Source organism: Ctenocephalides felis, unplaced genomic scaffold (genome assembly GCF_003426905.1).
Source record: "Ctenocephalides felis isolate EL2017-DRISC unplaced genomic scaffold, ASM342690v1 CF-g0.4_SCAFFOLD_01170, whole genome shotgun sequence".
Classification (NCBI taxonomy): domain Eukaryota; kingdom Metazoa; phylum Arthropoda; class Insecta; order Siphonaptera; family Pulicidae; genus Ctenocephalides; species Ctenocephalides felis.
Genome location: NW_020537324.1, coordinates 59,625,673 through 59,648,487, shown reverse-complemented (window position 1 = coordinate 59,648,487; position 22,815 = coordinate 59,625,673). Strand labels below are relative to the sequence as shown.

Genomic DNA, 22,815 nt, shown 5'->3' with positions numbered 1-22,815 from the left:
TACCTATATTTAGCAAAGAAATGTGATCCTGGTTTGCCATCCAGATTTGGCAGCCAAGTAACTTTTATGTTGGCAAGGCCATTATCTGTTGGCATACGTTCCCATCGGAACGCTGGAACATCTGGAGGAGTTGAGAGTCCACCTCTCGTTTTTTGCTCAATAAAGTACCTGAACAAAAATAAAAAAACATCATTCATATCTTATCAACAGATATCGTATTTTCAAATTAGATCAAAGATCCAATAATAATTATTTTTTATTACCCTTCTCCTTCACCAGCCTTAGTGGTTGCTTTTACATGTAATCGATATTTAGTGTTTGGTTTTAATCCTGCAAGTTTAACGTGGGTCTGTGTAGGGTCGTTGATATGAGGTTCTCGTTCCAAAATTGGTCCCACAGCAGTTCCTTAAAATATAATTCAAGCCATAAAAAATATGCAATATTATTCGCTTTTGTTATGAAATAGCATTATAAATTTCAATTGTCAAATAAAAATAATAAATTTTATATTGTGTAAGATATTTACCTACAACTTCTTGATAATAAACTTTATATCCTGTTAATACACCATTTGCATGTTCTGGTTTCTTCCATGTGAGCATAAATGCTGAAGATCCCATTGGGAAGGCTTCTAATGATTGTACTGTGCTAGGCACTGTAAAATTATAAAATAATTATACGTAAATAAAATCTTGAATAACAATCATATATAAAATTTTAAATTTTGTATTACCTCCTTCGGGTGTATCAAAGCTGAGTGTTTCACTGGGTGGTCCATTGTAACGTCCATTATGAACATACATACGAACATAATTTTTGGCATGAGGAATGAATTTATTGATAAGTGCTCTATTAGCACTTGGTTCTACTTGAATTTCTTGTACGTTATTTTCGCCACCTTCAATCCAAGTTTGAACTTTGTATCCCTATAAAATAAAATAAATTCAGTAGAATTAAAGACAGAAAAACTAGTCATTAAAAATTTGTTGGGTTACATGTACATTCTTGTTATTGATACTTAGACTACTTTTATAAATGAAAAAAAAAATAAATGTAACTATTTGTAAAAAAACAAAATTAATATTTAAGTTATTAAGCTTCTAACCTTCATGTGACCCCGAACTGAATCAGGTGATACAGGATTCCATGCAAGTAATGCTGATGTACTGTCCGTTACATCAACTACTGTGAAATTTGTGGGTGCGGCAGTAGGTTCTGTGAAAATAATTACAGGCATTAAATATGAACATTATGATGAATAAAAACATCTCCAAAATGCATGTATGTCTTATATTTAATTTTAATGAAACTTACTATCCTCTCCTGAATATCCAATCATTTCTTTTGCTGCAACATTTGATTCTCCCTTCTCGTTAATAGCCACAACTTTCACACGATATCTGGAAAAAATCCTTACATTAATTGTCTTATTATCCTAATGTCTTATATTTGAAAATTCTGGAAATTATTTTAAATTCTGACATTACAATTATTAAAAACATACAACAATTTAAAAATTAACACAAATTAATGTTATGAGAAAAAAATTAGGTACCTTTGGTAAGTTGGTTGATCAGGAATAATCAGTTCCTGTTTCTCCCAATCAAAAATGTCTTGGGTATTCCACTGTTCTCCAGGAATATCACGTTTCCAGTATACACGATATTGGAATCCTGGAGCATTGTGTTCAATTTCAGGCATTCTCTGTAGTAAAATTAAAAATTAATACTAGATTTAAGTCTTAAGGCAAATTGCTAGTACATTTCTAATCATAAATAAATGCAATTATTAAATTAAACAATTAAACAAATATCATAAAAAAACTAACACTTTCAAAATCGATTTTCTTTTAGTAAAATTGAACCGAATTTTTTTCTAATTATTCAAATCGTCTGTATTCCATGTAAGTATTATATTACACAAAAATATAAAAAAAAAACTTTTATTTTCGATTTTTTATGATTTATATAATTTATTTTAAGTAATTTTATGAATTACCGTCCAAGATATCCTAAGATTGTCAGGTTGCGTTCCGCGGCCTTCCACGTTATCTGGATTTTTGTATGGAACATCAGGTTGTGTTGTGCACATAGACGACGGGCCTGATGGGCTTGATGGCCCGATCTTGTTAAATGCTATTACACGGAATGTGTAATTGGTCCAGGGACTCATGGCAACCTGCAGAAATTTACAAATTTATCAAAAAATAATCCTTGAAACCAATGAGGTAAGGATGAAAAGTTTACCCACCGTATAAGTCTGATCGGTAGCGGGGACATTATCGTAAGCAATCTCCCAAGTGTCCGGTGTAAAACTAGTGTTGAATTCTATTCTATATCTCAAAATAGGAGCTCTGTTATCTCCCATCGGTTCCCAGTTTATGGTTGTATCTCGGTAGTTACAACGTGTGCCTCTAAGCCTTGGAGCATTAGGTTTATCTAAAGAAGAAAAAAAAATATAATTGACCAGTAATAACATCTAAAGACAGTTAAAAAAATTCTTGAGTTCTTTTTGTTATAAAAAATGTTAAAATTATCAAATTATAATCATACCTTGGACAGTAAGTGTAGCCTGCGCCCGTACTTCATCCAGATCAGTTTTAGCAACGCATACGTATGATCCGGAATCCAACTCGGAGGTTTTAGTTATAGTCAAACTGTGGTCGTTAGTTTTAACAAATCTTGGTCTGGTTTCAAAATCGATTGCTTGTCCATTATGATGCCATTCTATACTCAAATCAAGTGAGCTGTCGCTCACAGCATTACACCTGAAAGTAGCCTGTGTTCCTGCGGCAACTTCGTAGTCTTCTGGTTCATCAGTAATCCTTGTTCGTTCTGAAGAATATTATATAAAATAATTATTTCACTTTACTTAATTATAAAATAATTATTTTACTTCATTAAAACTAAGAATAATGAATAATACGAAAAAATAATTATATAAATATGTTAGAATTATGTAAATGTATATTCTGTTCTCTGCAATCCCTGAACTATTGACCTACTGTCGATTATTTGCACTAGTAGTCGTACTGGATTCACAAAATCGACTAGTCTAGTTAATAATAACCTTTTACTGTGAGAGTTCCAGTTTTCTTATCTTCTCCCAATTTATTGGTGGCATGACAGGTATATTCGCCAGCATCTGAAAATCCAACATCTCTGATCTCCAAATCGCCATTGTCACGAAGATAATATCGTCCACCAGTCAGTTCCAAGCCTGATCGAATCCATTTTACTTCTGGTCTAGGAGCACCAAACACTCGGCACCGAAGAGTTACTACGCGACCATCAACCGTGTATTCATCTAAGGGAGCTTCAGTAATTTCTGGGGCCAGGGCTAAAAGTGATTAAGAAATTATTAGTAAATTTTGGAAATGTCGATGAAAATATAAGATTTACAAGGTAATAAAAAAATCAAAAAGACAAAATGACAAAAATGACAAAAAAATTATATATTGTAATATAAAATGATGATATAAAAATTAATAAATAAAGTATATCCATTTAAGGGGTTGTTCATTAATGGATAACCCCTAATGGATCGTTAGTAATTTTTGAATCCAAGGCTACAAGTAATTTTAAGAAATTATTAGTAAATTTAGGAAATATCGACAATATAAGGTTTACAAACTAATCAAAAAATAATAAGTTATTATGAAAACAAAAAATGTATATATTATAAAATGTATATATTATAAAATTAAAGAAAAAAGAGAAAGTGACTACAAACATTATATCGAACATGCAAATTACTTTGAAATAATCATTGCTATTATTAAAATTCATCCATAAATAATATGATACTCATATATTAATAATTAACATTATTACGTGTAATAAATATTTGCATTCAATTGCAATACATTGGTCACCAAAAAGGATATGTTTCGTACATTAGCTAACAGCTGAAGTAACTGTATTTGAATTTACATGTAAATAATTCAAATAAATAAGAGAATGAATTAAAAAATAGATTCAGTATGTAATTGCATTTTAAAAAAATCATAAACTTACAGTATTTAAAATTATTTTTAAATAATTTATTTTTAACAACAAAAATAATAAATGCATATTTTTAGAATATTTTATAATATAGCATCATTTCACAAAATATAGAAGTTTGATATGTAACACTTCACGGCTTTGATATTATTAATTTGTGTTAATATGCATTTTAAGCAAAGCTCTTAATGAAATTTAGAGCAGCGCTTCGAGTAGCCTGATGTCAAGCAGTAGTGACATTCGTTTTCACTTGTAAATATAGATAGAACAATATGTTTCCAAGCAATAATGGCAATGCAGGCAATGCTGCATGAATAAAAATTTATCACTATTACAGAAAATGTTATAATAAGAATTTATCACATAGAGATGAGAAAATTGTTTGAGTTGCTCTCTATAAAAAACTGACGATTATAGGGAAGAATTCATTACAACAGCTCATATAATCTGTAAGTTCTGTTTACTGTTTAGATAAAATAAAATAAATCGTCGAAAAAATGCCTATCAAGATAACGATGTGCATCTAATTAACCAATTATAAATAGTGATGTCACAAACAAATTTATAGCGACCATCACCTGTGACAAAAAACGTCGAAGTTAATTTATACATCTAATCAAGTACAAAATCAGCGACCTTTTGTCAAGGTAATAAAATTATAGTATCGGAAAAGTATAATCCGTGAAGTCGTAAAACTGAAAAACCTGGACACATATATTGCCAAGTGTTAGTGTTCAAATGTAAATTTGCATGTTAGTAGATTCGATACAATTTGACAATAAAACTGACCGGAAACAACAATAACGGTGTTGGCAATGAATTCAAATTCTGGCTCGTCTTAAAAGCATATGATTATATTAAAATAAACTGTCAGAATGAAGAAATATGTTATGAAATGTGGGCGATGCGTAATGAATTCAGTCTCGGTTTTGTTCGCCTTTACTATATGCCCACATAAATTGCTTATTGATTGAATGAAGAAAAATTGGAATAACACTGATTTTGTTTACTTTTAATGTAAATATTTTGAATTATTAAAAAGATGTTATTTTCTCACTGGTTGATGATATAATTAAGATCTCAATGATTGATAATATAACTAAGAAATAATGCATAATGCAAACAAATTTACTGAAATAGTTTTTTAGTTGTAGATATAGATAGGTTAATTGTGTTCAAATAATTGACTTCACCGCACATATTTAATATTAATAATTTTTGTAAACAAAAAGAAATGTGCAATTATGATCGACCTAAACTTGTTGGTGACTTATGAACCTGTCTCATGTTAATTAGAATATCACTCATTCAACGATGATTTCTATACATTTTGGTTTTGATTATTATTAGCTTTATTTAATCTTTCCTTAATCGCTTATATAATTATATTATTTTGATTGCTATTTATAATTTCAATTTTTTTTAAATTAATATAAAATATGTAAACATTTAACTAACCTAATTTGTGCCTTATTAATTCAAATTCTACAAAGTAAATGTATGTTGTTTTATTATGTGTAGTTCTCTTATGTGAATTATACAAGCGTGTCTTAATTTACTATGATTATTTGATCTTCGCTAACCTTTTTGATTAAAGATAATTATTAATAAGGTTATAAAGTTATGCTGGATTATGGTGGTTTATAACTCATATCTTGTTAGCATAGTTAATAAAATATAATTGAAAGTAAATTTTGAAATAAAAATTATAAATTAATTATTTATATTTATATTATGATTATTAATTTAATTATTATAGGCGAATGTAAATGAAACCTTTGATACCGTTTAGTTACTAAACTAAACTTTAGTATATATTGAAAGTAGTTAGTAGTATAGTTTTGTTTCATTATTTGTTAATATATTTCAAACTTGATACCTAACGGTTATCATTCATTATAACTTTGCCATGACTCTATATATACATATGTGCAAATATATATATTCTTAAGAATTTAGCAGACAAATGGTCGAAATAAAAAAACTATAAGTACTTGAAATTATTCAATCTATACGATTTGATACTTTGTGCTTGTAATCATTTAACAGTTTAAAAAAAAAACTTTATAGAATTTAATAAAAAAAATTGAAAAAAATTGATTCTAGTTCGTATTGGGAAATTATTGAGCAAGTTATACATATATGCAGAAGCTACATCATTTTATAAATTTTTCTTTTGTTTTTACTTGAACTTAAACTTCAAAAATTAAATTAAATTTTCAAAAAATGTTTATGTTTATTTAAGTTCTTTCGGGTAAGGTATGCGTGTTGTTTAAAATTTTCAGAAGAATCTTTATAATTTTTTTGTAAAAATGTTTAAATCATTGGACTATTTCTTAAAACTGCTGAATGATAACATACATACAGTGTTGAAACGTACAGAATGAACAATTTCAATTATTAATCGCTTTTTATACCGCCAACTGTGGCTTGAAAAATCTCAAAAAAAATGTTTCAACGTCGAGCAAAGAATTTAAAGTTTTAAATTAAATAAAATCCTAATTGTTTATAATATCTGATGTCTATTCTACTCCGGCTACCAAAATCAATTTAATATTAAATAAAATCACATCATGCAAATCATAAAGCGCACTATATGACACATAATTGAACTATTAATGCCAACATGCAATAATCTCAACTCACCCAGAACGTTGACGTAAACATCCTTGTAGACATAACCCAAAGAATTAGTAGCGTTACAACCATAATTGCCAGTGTCTTTCTTATTCAATCGCTTAATAACTATGCTGTTGGAATTAACAATTCTTCTATTATTGGGTGGTGACTGTGAAATGGGTTTTCCGTTGTGGATCCACTGGATGTCTGGTTCCGGAACACCGGAGGCTTCGCAACGGAACTCGATTGTCTCGTCTTCCGCGGCATTCTGGATTTCCGGTTCGGTTGTGAAGTACGGATGGGCTGAAATAAAATAAATATAGTTTTAATAAAGATAGTTTATTATTTTTTCCTGGAATAAATTAACGAATTTTATATTTTTCTTCATATATTGAATAATATAAAATAAAACATTATTCAACTAACCCAAAGACAAATGTTTATATAAAGACTACAATAAACCTTATAAAGAATATAATATGATATAGCTTAGCCTTAATAATGAATATAATATCATATAGATTCAAATACTTATGTGCAATATTGTTATTCACTAAAAAATTCCCTGTTGTCGTAAATTGCTTCGAAGCCTATTATTTGATTAAATGTAATTCTAACTTAAGTTAGTGTTTACAATAGTAATTCATTGATGTGCTCGAACAAAAGGAACCCATGTTCATACCATTTTTTATTAACATTCCATCAGTCTTTTAATTAATTTATGATTGCATTTATATATTTATAATTCATTGAAATTAATAATATTATATAAATGATATTTTCAATAGACAATTTAGGACTTCAAACCAAAATTTATGTATAATTATTCGTTTAAATGTATGTATAATTATTCGTTTAAATTTATGTATTTAAGATTACGGACGATCGATTTCAATAATCTAAAATTGCTTTTAACATAAATTAATTGATCTATAAGAAGTTGATTTTTTTTAATAATTGATTCGATTTAAGAATTATTGTTATACATGTTTTAATATTTATATTAAAACTAGATATTTAAAAGAAAGGAATTATGTATACGATTTAGAAATTCAACACTTTTTATGATAATATAAAGATAATAAATTAATTAATTTATATTAAAAGCAATATTTTAAAATTTATACTTGTTTATCTATGATTATAAATTATTAGAATCGATGGTTGGTAAATTTTATATACACTTTTTTGTTAAGATAAAAAACATACACAATAAATAATAATAGTTCATCGGCATTTGATTCTTAATTACGCGCGAGCGTGTACTTGCTCAGGTTTTATCAACTTTTGAATGTGTTCTACCACGTGGACTAAAACTAAATTTTGCATAGCATAAGAAAAACGAATAGCCATTCTAACATTGCTTATTAAAATTAGTCCAAACAACCGCACTACCCAAAAATTTAAAACAAAAAAATATTTTCACTTTTTCATAAACTAACAAATGAATATTTAACAATATTTGTTATTAATAATAGAGTTCACACCGATGTGAATAGAATGGCGTTTGTCGATACCTTTTACAGTTGTGACAAAAAGTGACCCTGAAAAAGGAGGCCACTTTTGCATATTTCCAATGATATCTCGGCCAAATGATGAGCTAGCGAGTTGAAATTTAGTATATCGTATTTTTTCGAAAAAAAGCTATAAAATGGCGTCAAAATCAATTAAATGCCAGGGTGGGACCAATTCTGTATGGAAACACGATCAGACCCTTTGTAACATTTTATTTTGGTTCAACTACTCGACTTTAGTCAAATATTGCTTATAGTATTGAATTTGGACATCTTCCAGTATTATAAGAAATATATTTATGTAAGATGAAATTCAAAAAATTCAGGATGAATAACAAATAATGTGTCATCTGATAATCGTTAAAAAAGAATTATCTAAAATTATCAATATGGGGTTGATTTGAGAATTAATCTTATACATATTTTAATTTATATTTTATAAAATGAAGTCATAGGCTAAAGCTAGAATGAGATTATAGATTTACCATAGTGTAGTGGAATTTTTCTTACCCATAACCCTCAAATTAACAGAGTAACTCTTGGCACTTCCAACACCATTACTAGCTTCACAAGTGTAGCTTCCTTCATCACTGAATGTAACATGTTTTATAAGAAGTGATTTCCCATAATTCCCTTGTGATACCCTGTCTGTAGACTGTATTCGACGGCCGTCTTTGTTCCAAACAATCTGAGGTAGAGGCCTAAAAATTAAAATAAACAATTCAAACTATCATTTGATACACATTATTACGTTTTCATTATATAATCAATATTAAAAATTATAAGAATCAATCATTGGTATGTATAGTAAATTAACTTTGCAATATTCTACCAAATTTCCTTTTTTTACTAAAGGTGATATAGATCCTTATTGAACGTAATCTCCAAATTAGTCTGATGTCAAAAAACATTTAAACTGTATCGTTTTCTACTTACGTTCCTCCATATATGCAATACAATTCTACTTTTTTCCCTCTCAAAGCTACTTCGTTTTTTCTGGTCACGTACTGCTGCACTGGTTCATGTCTGTTTTGTGCAGGTGAAACACCAGTCTGGACAACGTTGAGTCGAACACGATTGCCCAATTTATATTCATTTCGGAAGACTGAAGTAGCGGCACAGGCATATGTGAAATCATCACTTGCATCCTGGCGAGTTACATTAGAAAACCTGAAAAGAAAAAGAAAAATGTGATAAAAACTATGAACGTCAGCTTTGCTTTATAATCTTAAAGATTTAATTATGGATATAGCCAGAATTATTCAATAAAGGAAGAAAGATTATAAAAATTAATTTAGCACCTTCATAAATTTTAGTTAAGATGACAAGTGTTAATTATTATCGATCAAATAGGTGAACCTTGGCTGCTTCTGGCCAGGTTCATAATAAACAATATGTGCATTGATAAGTATGGTATCAATTATTTTATTGCATAAAAAGGAAGTCGCCCTTCTGCAAAAATAGAAAGATTGATTATTCTGGATAGGCTATAGAATACATTCATTGAATGAATATTAAATGAATATTGAATAAAAATTCAATATTAGAAAGGTTAAAAAGTAGGATAAATTTTATTCTAATTTTCAACCTTTCTGATGAATTAATTCGGTGCTTGCATAATTAGAGTATAATTATAAAAAAAATATAATTTCTTGAAGCAGTAATTTTAATAAGAATATATCAGTGAGTAAATTATCGTATGGTATATAAATGAGTTTATTATGCACCCAAATATTAATATAAAATGTATTAAAATTTTAATTTGTTGTAAACTAAATTTACATATCTTTAAAATAATAAAATATAAAAAAGAGTTCAATGTTTGACGTTCAATTTCTGGATCTTTTACTTGACTCTGGTTATTATTTTATTAAGAGTAGCGTAGTTGCTGTATTTTGAATATTAATTAAATATGTACTTTAAAAAAAATAGTGATTCAATACTCTAATAAAATAGGTCTGAAAAAATTATTGCAAAATTTTACTTTGTACAAAAACCTGATAGTTCCAATTCTTTAATGCAATTTATGTATGCAACGCAACAAAAATTGTTTCCTATTAGATAATATATCAAATATTCTATGGGTATCGGATGGGTGTAACAAATGGGCGTGTTATTTTTATATGTGATGTAGATTATACTGTTTGAATAGTCAAATAAAAACTTTCCAAGTTAAGAAGATTTTTATAAGTTGAGTAGATAACAGGTGTATAGGGTTCTCCACCAGTTACCACCATATTAGATTAAATATTAGCACATCTTATATTTGAAATTTATTTAAAATATACAATTTTAGGGCGCATGCATACTATATAATAAGATTATATATATATATATATATATATATATATATTAATATTAAATTAAATAAAAACAATTAACTTGGTAGCTATAATCAACGATAAGGACAGTAGACCCCTGTCAGACTTTAGAACTTTCTAGCAAACAAAAACAATAATTACAATATAATAATATGAAATAAAAACAAAACTACAACAAATGTTGCTTAAAAATTTACCAATCTGATGACAACCAAACTAATTCACATATTTAAATAATATACGTATATACCAGACTCTAAGATAAAACAAAATCACTAAATTATTATTTTTTAAACAATTTTGTGTTCTATAATACTATAACAATTACGTGTTCTATAAAATTAAAAGATATGTATATAGGTTGTTCATACAATAATGCGAGGTAGGCAAATGACATTTATGTAAATAAAGAAAATTCATTACTCAAAATACAATAAAATATTATGAAAGCTAGTAGAAATATTGATAAAACGTCAGTCTATAAAGAAAAACTCGAATCTATTTTTTCCGTTGAAAGTTTTGTAATATATGTGGTCAAAAAAATATCTATGCCATATGTTACAGCTGACCTACAAATGATTAAAATAATACAACAAACCAGCTGCAAAACGACATATGTAGGGACTTTGTACGAATAGACGAAACTCATGTGGTAAATTTATAATTATCATGAATGTAGGTCATTATTATAGTTTTAAGCATTTTTAAAAATTAAAAAATATTAATTAAATTAAAAGAAATATAAAAATAGTCTGTCAAATAACTTAAATATAGATGGCTTGATTTCACTTAAAAAATCAGACAAAAGAAGTAGTACAGAGTTTGTTGAACAGATACTCACACAACAAGTTAATTATAATATTAATAATTTTTGAATAATTAACCCTTTTCACTCGCGAATTCCGAGATTTATATGAATTTTGCAGTCGGAGCGGCGGCATCCGAATGGAAGGGGTTAATCTAGCTTTAAATAGGATATTCAAATTTTCAATAATAATTAACCATTCAATGTCGGTCGACAAATATTATTATTAACAATGAATGGGTTCAGGTGTTCCAAATAGTCTTCATCAAATCAATGATTTCTCAAATATCATAAGCAAATTCAGATTATGAATTAATCAAATTTTCTTGTTAGTAATTGGATGTCAATTCTGACAACGTACCATAGATTTCCCTCGGGATCCAGCGTCATCCGACTGTTGTTGATGCTTTTAATGCCTCCATCTGAGTTCTGAATGAGCCAGTATACATTTGGTTTTGGCCAACCATCAGGAGGTTGACATGTCAATTTGAAAGGGTCTCCTTCGGAGGCTGTCACTGTCTGTAAGCAGAATATATCGATTAGATGGTATATTAATGGAGTATAATAGTTTCTGCTAATTATTAATAGTTCAAGAAATAATTTCATCAAGATTCTTGATGAAATTATTTCTCGATTTCAAGCAAGAACGCAGATGATATCAGAATGCTTTATTTATTGGATGCTAATTCATTTCAAAAGAATTATCTACTCTTGAGAATGCCAAGAAATGCCTCATAAAGGTAAAGTAATCGATCAAACGGTGAGTACATAATACTGAAAAATTCAAACAAATTCAGAAAAAACTAGCTGTAAGTGGAATTCTGTCTTAAGGCAATTAGGGCATCGTGCCTTAAGGCAAATTGCTGGTACTTCCCGTACCAAAAATTATTATTTTTTTTTAAAACGATTAACATTTTTGAAATAAAATTACTTTGAAAAAATAAGATTTTTGAGAAACTATAAATTGGACAAAAAATTAGTTTTTTTTGAAAAAAAAAAAATTTTTTTTAAAAAAATTTTTTTTTCTTTATTTTAACATATTGTGGAAGATCTGAACTTTTTTTTCAAAGCAATCGTACTGCTTTAACTACATAGGGACAAAATATAAAGCGCGTAAGCGCCGCGTCGCTGTCTAACGCATAAGCATTGGTACGGAACCGATAGGAATGTTAACAAAATGTATACTTATTGTTAAAATCTCTATAAAATGTCTGATAATTTGATGTGCATATGTCTAATGATCATTTTTGACCGCCAAATGGCTCATTTTTTTACATTTTCCTCTATATCTCCGAAACCGCTGGACCTACCTTCATGAAAGTTGTATCGATTCTTCATCTTGTCAATACAAATAAAACGTTTTTTGAATTATTAAAATCGGACGCTCCGTTCTCTTAAAAACTGAGTTACCGTTTTCGGAACTTTTTGCCCCGTATCTTCGGAACGGCTTGACCTGCCTTTGCCAAAAACTAATCAGCACGTCTCCTTATCAATACGGATCGAATGTTTTTTGAATTATTCAAATCGGTTGATCCGTGTTCCCGAAATCGTCGACGAAAATTTGTATCCGCACATACATACACACACATACATACATACATACACACACACACACACACATTTGCTGACATTCCGTGAACACTTGGAACGCACGTGTACAAGGGCTAGCAAGACTGTGTCTAGTCTATCGAGAATCATGGCCAATACTATCGGCCCACGTGCCAAAAAGAGAAGAGCTCTCCTGGAGGTGGTTCACTCAGTTCTGCTTTACGGAGCGGAAATCTGGGCGCATACATTACAACAGAAGACGTATCGTAAGAAACTGGCAGCAGTGCAGCGGCGAGGAGCACTTAGAGTGGCTTGTGCCTATCGCACAGTTTCCGAAGACGCAGTGCTTGTTATAGCTGGAGCTCCGCCTATAGACCTTTTGGCGAATGAAAGGGCCAGGTTGTATAACCTCAAAAAAGGAGGCCTCAATGCCAGCGAAGCGAGGGCAATGGTGAGAAAGGACACCCTGAAGGAATGGAAAGTAAGGTGGCAGGCGTCTGATCGTGGTAGATGGACAGCACGCCTGATCCCTAATATCGAGGCCTGGCTCGACAGGAAGCATGGCGAAACAGACTTCTTTCTAACTCAGATGATGACGGGTCATGGCTCGTTCAATGCATATCTCTTCAGGTTCGGTTTGCACACATCACCGACGTGCAAATACTGTCCGGAAAAAGCCGACGATGCTGAGCACACCTTTTTTAAGTGCACGCGCTGGAAGAACTTCAGGGCTGACACCGAATTGTCCCTGGGAAGGACCCTTAATCCCCAGAACATTGTAAATACTATGCTGCAAAGCAAGGAAAACTGGGCCGAGGTAGCAGCTTATGCACGGCGCCTCTTGACAGCAAAAATCGCCGAGAGGGACCAATAAACTTAGGAGCTAACGTCACGTGACGCAACATGGACTGGGTTGAAGAAATGCTAACGCGGTTCCGACCCAGTCTTCCTCGTGATCATATGCGGGGAAATGAGGAGAGGAGGTTTTTTAGTGGGTGGAAATCCCACACTACCGTCCATCATCTTTTAAACACACGGTGTCTTTGAAAGATTTTTCCTCCTCTATAAAAAAAAAAAAAAAAAAAAAAAAAAAAAAAAAAAAAAAAAAAACACACACACATACACACACACACCCACACACACATACATCCATTTTTTCTAAGGTATGCCAAAATGTTCAGAAACCTCTGAAACGTAAAGATATATAAAAATTTTCATTTTCGATTTTTTTGCGATTACTATAACTTGCCCTACGGGAAGTTAAAAAATATATATTAACCACACAGTTTATGTTAAAGTTTCCAACCTGCGGGGCGCGCCTACAGAGGGCGAATATAACCCAAAATTTTTAAATGATATTAGAAAATTAACAAAAAATAATTAGTTTTTATGCATATTTTTACATAATATTGCATATTAAATTGTAGTCTGATTTGTTGGAAAAATTGAGGAAAGCATTCATTAAAACATTTTTTTATGAGAGCGGGGGGGAGGGTAGCGTTGCAAAAAAGGTTGAAAATCACTGTTTTAGCATCTAGTTGGCAATTTAATTATAGAAATTCAATGTCCAACGCTTAATTGTGTACTCGAACCAAAGCTTCCATTTATCTAAAAATGTCGGAATTAATCATGTATTGAAGTACCCATCAATAAATTTAAACATTTAATTATTCATATTACTAATAAATTTTTAATATTTCTATACATATTTCTATTTCTAATCCTACTAATTAAAATTAAAATTCTGAAGTTATAGTCATTTATTAAAATTTAAATATTTTTTCTAAAAATATGCAGTTGATCTATTATGGCTAGTTTTAGTAAAACTCAAGGTCGAGATGACAAATACTAGAAAACCTGTTCTATGAAATATTAATTAATCTATTCTATTTCCAATCACAATTGTACTTCTTAGCTATTATTCATATAAGATGAGATAAATTAACAATATATATTGAACATATATCACAAAATCATTTTTATTGTGTTTTCACTACATGATCTCATCACAAGATTATAAATGAGAACAATTAGAACAAGCAACGTCTTCTGTTCTTAATCGTCCATGTTAGATATTAGATTTATTATCTTTGTAAAGTATTTATGGCATATATTTGTTTTGCTAACAATATATAATCAATGGTTTAGTTTCCGAATATATTAAACACATCCTATGTTTCGAGACGTTTAACTTCATTCAACGACGGAATGTAAATAAGATATTAGATTCCAAGTATCCAGAGTTCAAATTTGAGTACACCGACCTCACTAATACTTAAAAAATATTGGTATCGATAAGTATTATTTATTACTGAAAATAAATTACTATGCATTTTTATTTATTGATGGAAATAAAATAAAGACTCTTTAAAAGTGACTAGACAGAACGTTTATTTAAACTCAACAGTTTAGTCTAGTAAAGCAAAAAAAATAATAAAGTTTTTGAACCTAAAACAACACTTTTTGATATTTTTATGATTTTAGTTTCTCAGTTTACTTCGATCGATTTTAAAACACACGAAAGTGACTTGTATCAAAATGTTGCTTTTCACTTTCTTTGACCTTGAATACCAAAAATATAAGAGGCGGCACGAAATCAATGTCGATTATGTTTTCATATACGTATGGCAACTGTTTTTGTTCTGACAAAGCTTTATTTGAAAAGTGTTTGAACAGAACATTTAAATATATAAATTATAAATTCTTTTCAATCTATTTTGCATAAATGGCTTGTCCGCGTTAATATATTTTCGTGGTTCGTGGCTCAAGTGATGAAAATTTTGGCCTTGCAACTTGCAACCACAAGGTTCTAGGCTGGACGATTAGGATAGAATGTCAGTCCTTCTGTGTGTCTGAATGCAAAAAGCTTTATTATTATTTTCTGGTATAGGGATATATTGGTGTCCTGATGTATGTCCAGTTTGGTCCACGCGTTGATATAAATTTTCAAGATTTTATTTTGAAATCGTTATAGTTTTACTAGCGCAATCCAAAAAATTGAATAGCATATGCCCACGTAGGTATTCAAATGGTCTATAATGGTTTTATTGTAGGTTAATAAATTGGATCTCGATCCAAAGAACCGATAAACTTTCCTCAAGTCGTTCCAAATTGACTTTTCTTTACCATGAAGTGCATTTTCCAATTTAACTTTTTGTTAAAAGTATTTGACAAAGTTCTCTTGAAAAATTAGCCCTCCATAAATCGAAATGGAAGAGAAGTTATTTCTTCTAAAAGAATATTTTCTAGAAATAATCTCATTTCTAATTATTCTAAAAAATAATATGACAATAGTTCATAGAACACATGCGGTAAGTTCTGATAGCAATTGATAAATTGAATAAAATTACATATATGGATAGTAGTAGGGAGGCGTCCATTAATCACGTGATCGATTTTTTAAAGATTTTTGGACCTAGTAATATTCTAAATTAACCTCACCTCTCCCCCCCACCTAACATCCGTGTATTTTTAGTTACAAGAAAAAATTGTAAAATTTTGGAATTTTTATTGAAAATGTTTGGATTTTTTTTAAATCAGAAAAAATAAATACACGTGATATTTTACTAAACCCCTTCCTCCCCCTACGTACTTATTCGTGATTTTTGTCAACCCCTCCTCCCCTTAAAAACCTCAAGTAATAAATGGAAGCCCCCTATTAAGAAATTAATATTGCGCGTATCAATAACTATTATGCAAAGAAAAACTCTTCAGAATCATTAGATTGCACTATTTGTATTCCAACAACAAGTAATAATACATAAAATAAAATTTAATTGTAAGCTATAAAAATTATTGAAACCGTGGTTTTTTCTTATTTTTAACAGGTCTATAAGCTGCTGTAATAATCCTCAACAACGTCGCTTTTCAACCCAACGGTTAATCTATATCTTCGGTATATTTATTTTTAGAAATTTTTAATACTGATGATATTGAAAATCCGATGCTTCAATGCCCGAGAAGAGCTATTTTCACTTAGAAACACATTTAGAGCAATCAAGAAAAAAACGGGTGTCACTAAAGGTTAGTTGGGCTGGGTGTTCAACTTAGAAACTTGTGGTTGAAAGACCAAAGTTCTTACTACCATGACAAACCATGTCATCGTAATAATTTTAGTAGTAAATATACAACAATGAATAAAAAAAAATAGACTGTACGTTAATGTACCATTGTGCTTAACCTTCCAAGAAAGAGTTTGACATTACTGCATCTTCCACTTTTCTTTATACATTCTAATAAATATCGATTGTCTTTAACTAGTATCGTGTGACAGGTGTTGTAATTTCGAATACTATACTGTTACAATTCCTTCAACAAACGAATGCATACCTATCATCCTACTTGTTAATGAGCGTCAAATTTACAGTTAAAGTTACTGCGACCGCTTTCAAAATTCATTTTATGCTCGTCCGGTCACACTGAAAGCTGACGGCAAAACGGGTATAGTTTACATGCGGGTTCCAAGATACCAATAATATCATGGCTTTTTTGTAAAACAACCTGATGCTGTAAAGGTTATAAAGGTTAAGATGTAAATGAGGAATGAAAAATTTGTTACTTTCTAAATAATGTAAATTGTTGAGTATTACGGGGAATAGTAATTTAACTTATTATGTAAATATATAGATATAGATAAGTGAAATGAATGCCTGGTTTAGTTAACATATGTTGAAGAGATACCTACACTATACTGATATTTTTCATATATTATTAAAAGTAATTCCGATAGGGATGAAAATCAACCCAACAGTTGGCCTATCTCTATTTCGATGAATTTGTTATTAAAATAATGTTAATACTTATTTCTTCTTATCTAAAGCAGCAACGTCGGATAAGGGCTATTTTCACTTCGAAACATATTTTTATCAATATTTGCAAGTAAAACCGATGTCACTAATACTTGTCATCAGGATGTTGAACCTGAAACTATGATAGGAAACCCACAGCTCTAACCACTGATAAGCCAGGGGAAAGAACTTTAAGTAACTATAATTTTATCAGTACTAACACTTAGATATACTTATCTTATTTATTTTTATACTAGCTGGCCCGGCAAACGTTGTTTAGCCATAAAAAATATTTCTAGAGAATGGTTAGTATAAAAATAACTAACTTTAAGTGATAATATATAAGTGGAAGAGCTAATACAAATTAAATTGATGGTTTACCCACTGCAACGCATGTCCCTTGTAAATATTACTGGGACATATTAATCATATGCAAGTGCCAGTCTAATTTGAAATTGATTTCATTTAAGTTGAATTGGCAAATTTGGATATTCAAGGTTTTTATATGTATATCTACATATTATGGCCGCGCTTTATTAATTTTCAAATAAATGAGCAAACTCCGAATATTCATTTTCAGAAGATTTCAAAAACTCTGTTGAAAAATTGACATCTTTGCCATTGATTTGCTTGGGACCTTCTTAAAAACTGTTGTTTTCTTATATTATAATATTTTCGCTCTTTGTATAAGCCATTTACGAACTATGTACTATGCATGAATATAGGGAAATAGTTTACAAAGATAAAGATTGTAAAATTTTATAAAAATCGGTCAAACCGTTTCGGAGGAGTCCGATAACTAAGATTGTGACACGGAAATTTTATATATTATATTGCATACCTATACAAATTAAAAAAATACTAATTTTATAACAAACATATTTTCAAATAATGAACTATTTCAGTAAAATTACTTTGCTTCTTAAATATGAATCATTATTTAATTAAAAACAATTTATTTAGTTAAAAAATAATACTTATTATAATTATTAATAAGTATTATATCATAATAATATTATATTTGTTAAACATACATACAATATTTTGTTACTTAAAAACAATTTATGGTTTTAAAATGATGATTAAATTACTATAAGGGTTACTATATTTCGAAGGAAAGCTATAGCAAATATTAAGATGTAATTAACAAATATAATATTATGTAAAAGAATAGAATATAGTTACAATCGAGAACACAAGTATAGAAACATTATATTCCTGAAATATAATATTAAATATTCTAATAAGTAAACATTTCATTAAACATGCGAACTTCTGTTGTATTATACGAGTAAAACTATTAGTTAGTCACTGAATCAAAAATAAATTTAAATTCTCCTTTGCTGCAAAAATCTATTTATGACGCAATATATTGAAGGCAGCAACAATGCGGTTTTGAAATGCCATTCTATTGTGGAGATATGAATGCTTAACAGGGGCAGACAAATTATATTTTTTAGTATAAATAACTATCGTAACTGCTAATTTTGCAATATTAAAAAAACATCAAAACAAATCCAATAAATTTCAAATTCGAACATATTCGTTGCACCATCGCCAATAGTTTGTTCGTTCTGTATCCGGAATCTAAAATTAATGCGTTACTCATGACATAAATATTCCTTTTGAAGATAAAAGTCCTATAAATAAGATACAAAACAACATCCGAAGGTAAATTCAAATAGATTTCGCAATATTTCTGTTCTGAAAAGATGACATCATAACGATATATGTCGTATGAATACATTACGAGTTTATGATGTCATGTATAAAGAGCAAATGAATGAATTTTGATAGAGAGCTGGGATAATTGAACAGTAATAATAAATATAGAATTTTGGGACTTATGGACATCTATTATTCTATGAAAGTTTACTTTTCATATCTGAGCTTTGATTTTACATTTTATTTCCGAAGACTCGTTAATTTATGTTTAACAACTTCAAATAATATCCTCTAGTATAATTCTTTTATAAAATGGTGTACTAACGTTTAGAAAAATTTTCAATTTAATCTCTGATTTTTTATTTGACTTGATTTTTTTAATTTTAAGAAAATTTCAGTACAGAGAACAGAATATATCGTAGATATAAGTAAAAGAAAATTTCGAAAGATATGTCAATAAATTAAAGTAGTAAATATTTTCAAGTATTTTCAAAAAGGGATAATTTCATATTTGTAAGAATCCAAATATAATAAAAAATGTAAATATTCTTTTATATTATATAGTAAATATTTCACTTGTGAAATGTGCTATAAAAGACCGTTTTTTATGGTATTTGCAGTCAAACTGAAGAAACTTGTAAAATGTTTCACAATCAAAGTGGTCATGCACTATAACATAAAAAATATTAAGAATTGCCACAGAATGGTACATAAAATATCTACTAGTATAATTTTATTATTAAACTATTTTCGTTTCAAAATTATATGTAATAAAATTTTATATAAACCCTAAAATGTAATAAATGTATATAAATAAATTTATAAATTAAAAACTTTTATTATGGTGACTAATTCATTAAATTTAAAGCTGAAGAAAGTTATTTTTATCTCTAGAAATTCTACTGTTTTGCCCACTGTATGTACTCGTATATACGAGTGTAAAAGCAGAATATAATAGTTGTTTTGAGTTTTCTCAATTTAGACCAGTTTGAAGCGACATAATTACAAATAAATGACTTGTAGTAAAATAGCAAATGCTTTCAAAAGTTTCACGAGTTTAATGAAGTAGATTAAATTTCGTTGATGCATGTAAAAGTTAAAGTCACTTCATAAATAGAATAAGTTAAAATACAAAGTTATGCAAAGGTATGCAAAGTCACATATAATTTTAAAATATATTTTAAAAAAATCTATTGAATATTGTGTTAAGGTTGGCATAATTGAGTAAAGTAAGGGGGCGTCCATTAATCACATGAAGTTTTTTGGGAGATGGGGGTATGAAAAAAAATCATAAAATATCAGGCAGGGGTATAGTAAAATATCACATGTATCTATTTTTTCCTAATACTTTTTTTAAATCCAAACATTTTCAACATAAAATGAAAATTCTAAATAAATTCTCGTAATTAAAAATACACATAATGTTTGGTGAGAAACGGGGGTTCATTTTCAATATCACCACGTATCACCAAAAGCAGGATCCAAAAATCCTTAAAAAATTGATCACGTAATTAATGGACGACCTATAACCTATAGTTATCATATTGTTTAACCCTGAAGACCCCAATGCCACCTTATTTAGAGTCAAATTTGAAACCCTTAGACTCCATAGTCCGGGTTGTCTCCACTGGAGAGAATAGTTTGAAGGGTCTACTAGAGGTATGAAACCTAGTTATCGTTAAAATTCACAAAGTATGATTTTTACAAAAAATATCAGTATTTTTACTAGGTCGATCGTTTCCGAACATTTTTCAGATTTATATTTAAAAAATTATCTTTAAAAATGAATACTGTCGCGTTGTATATAGTTCAAATTTTATTTTCGTTTTTTTTTTTTATAATAGAGCCAATAGTCTGTCAGAGCATTTAGATACTGCTAGGGTCTGCCAAGACCCCATGACAAAGAACTCTGATATACTTTAATAATATTTAGTAAATAGATTCGAAATATTGGTAAAATATGGATTGCATATTGTATCTATTATATACTCTATTTCTCTCTATTTCTTTCTACCAGTAGCTTTCAGACTAGCCTCAAAATACCTTCATTTACTACTTTGCCATTCTAATAAATAATTTTATAAATTCTGACATTGTACAGAATGAAATAAAGATATTCTGAAGTAACAGAAACATAATCGTTGCATTGAAAAGCTCGTTCCCACACCGAAGTTAACGGATTACGTTGGATAAGTTACCAAATATTGAAATAACAATCGTTTTACTTCATCATTTGACATCCAAGTTACTCATCGTAAAAATAATTATAATAGTTTTATTATATAAGTTGATTTATTACTGCTTAATATTATTGTTTAAAAAAAATAGACAAAGTGGATAGACAATCTTCTTATATATAAAAATGAAGCTCGGTATTATGTTAGGTATTCTGAAACTCTAAAATGGCTGTACGGATTTGGCTAGTCTTAGTCTTGAAATATTTGTGCTAATCCAGAGATTGTGCAAAAGGCGAGAAATTAATTTCAAATGTTGCTTCAAAACGCGTAGAGATTTTTCATTTTCAATTTGAAAACCTTTGCCTAATTGTTATATATAAATAAAACTCCATAAGAATTTCATGTAAAAATTAATACAATATGCAGGTACTGTCGTGATTAAAAAATCGATATCAGCCTATCATATTCTACATTAATACTTCAATTATGCATACATTCAGGTTAAGACAAAATCGATGAATTGGGGACAACAAAATGAATGGGTATTATATTATTAATAATGATATTCAAATACTAAGCAATAACATTAAATGTACTCGTTGTCTTTTCAATTTCTAATTAAATTAATTAATTCATATCATAAACAATTATATTCATACGATAATTATGATAAATATTGCGATTGCACAATTTAATTTATCAAAATCAAAAAGTATGACTACTGAACAACCTTTCAGAAGTTTATTTCAATAATAATCATTTTAGCATACCCTCAAAATTACAGATTTATTTTTCTATAACAGATTGTGATTCAATAAAATATAGGCATTTTTTAGAAGGTATAAACTAATTATGTATTGGTGGATTATTATTTATGGTAGATTAAATAATATTTAATAATCATTATTCATATCTTTCAGATTATTCTTATTATTATAACTTGAGTAAGAACTGTCTATTCTTCTAGAGGCCGCACTAATTATCAATTAAATGGTAAATGAAATAATAATTATCCGTAAAGATATTTCCAAAACATGTTGAAATCTACTTCAAAGTAATTTGAAGATGTATTGATCAAAGACGTTTGAAATTGTTACATACATAGGTTTTTTTAAATATCAATAATAATATTACTTTACTAATACATATTTGATTAGTTAATTATATTTTAGTTACATAATAAATAGACTTTAAATAAAATTGTCTGAAACAGAGGTAATTAATTAATATTTATTTTGTAGTAACGTTTGTTATTTTAAATTATGCCCCAGTCTGCAAAATTATTTTCAAATACTCCTAGTAAAGAAAATTGATATAAAGTCCGCATATAATTTATTTAATCATTGCGGTTATCTCTAATAAAAAACACAATAAT

At 29.0% G+C, this 22,815-nt stretch overlaps 1 protein-coding gene across 3 annotated transcripts in view; it reads right to left on the bottom strand.

Annotated features, from left to right (window-relative positions):
* LOC113368352 (neuroglian) overlaps positions 1 to 22,815 on the bottom strand; it is a 77,720-nt gene that overhangs the window by 4,320 nt on the left and 50,585 nt on the right. For all 3 annotated transcript variants that reach the window (XM_026609900.1, XM_026609901.1, XM_026609902.1), the window contains exons 5-19: positions 11,625 to 11,782; positions 9,074 to 9,307; positions 8,648 to 8,838; positions 6,651 to 6,926; positions 3,070 to 3,339; positions 2,553 to 2,834; positions 2,251 to 2,438; positions 1,999 to 2,178; positions 1,556 to 1,704; positions 1,315 to 1,400; positions 1,106 to 1,215; positions 734 to 926; positions 527 to 655; positions 264 to 405; positions 4 to 168 (exon numbers count right to left, since the gene is read on the bottom strand). In XM_026609900.1, the coding sequence (XP_026465685.1) occupies positions 4 to 168; positions 264 to 405; positions 527 to 655; positions 734 to 926; positions 1,106 to 1,215; positions 1,315 to 1,400; positions 1,556 to 1,704; positions 1,999 to 2,178; positions 2,251 to 2,438; positions 2,553 to 2,834; positions 3,070 to 3,339; positions 6,651 to 6,926; positions 8,648 to 8,838; positions 9,074 to 9,307; positions 11,625 to 11,782 (2,753 nt within the window). The remainder of the gene's footprint in view (positions 1 to 3; positions 169 to 263; positions 406 to 526; positions 656 to 733; positions 927 to 1,105; positions 1,216 to 1,314; positions 1,401 to 1,555; positions 1,705 to 1,998; positions 2,179 to 2,250; positions 2,439 to 2,552; positions 2,835 to 3,069; positions 3,340 to 6,650; positions 6,927 to 8,647; positions 8,839 to 9,073; positions 9,308 to 11,624; positions 11,783 to 22,815) is intronic.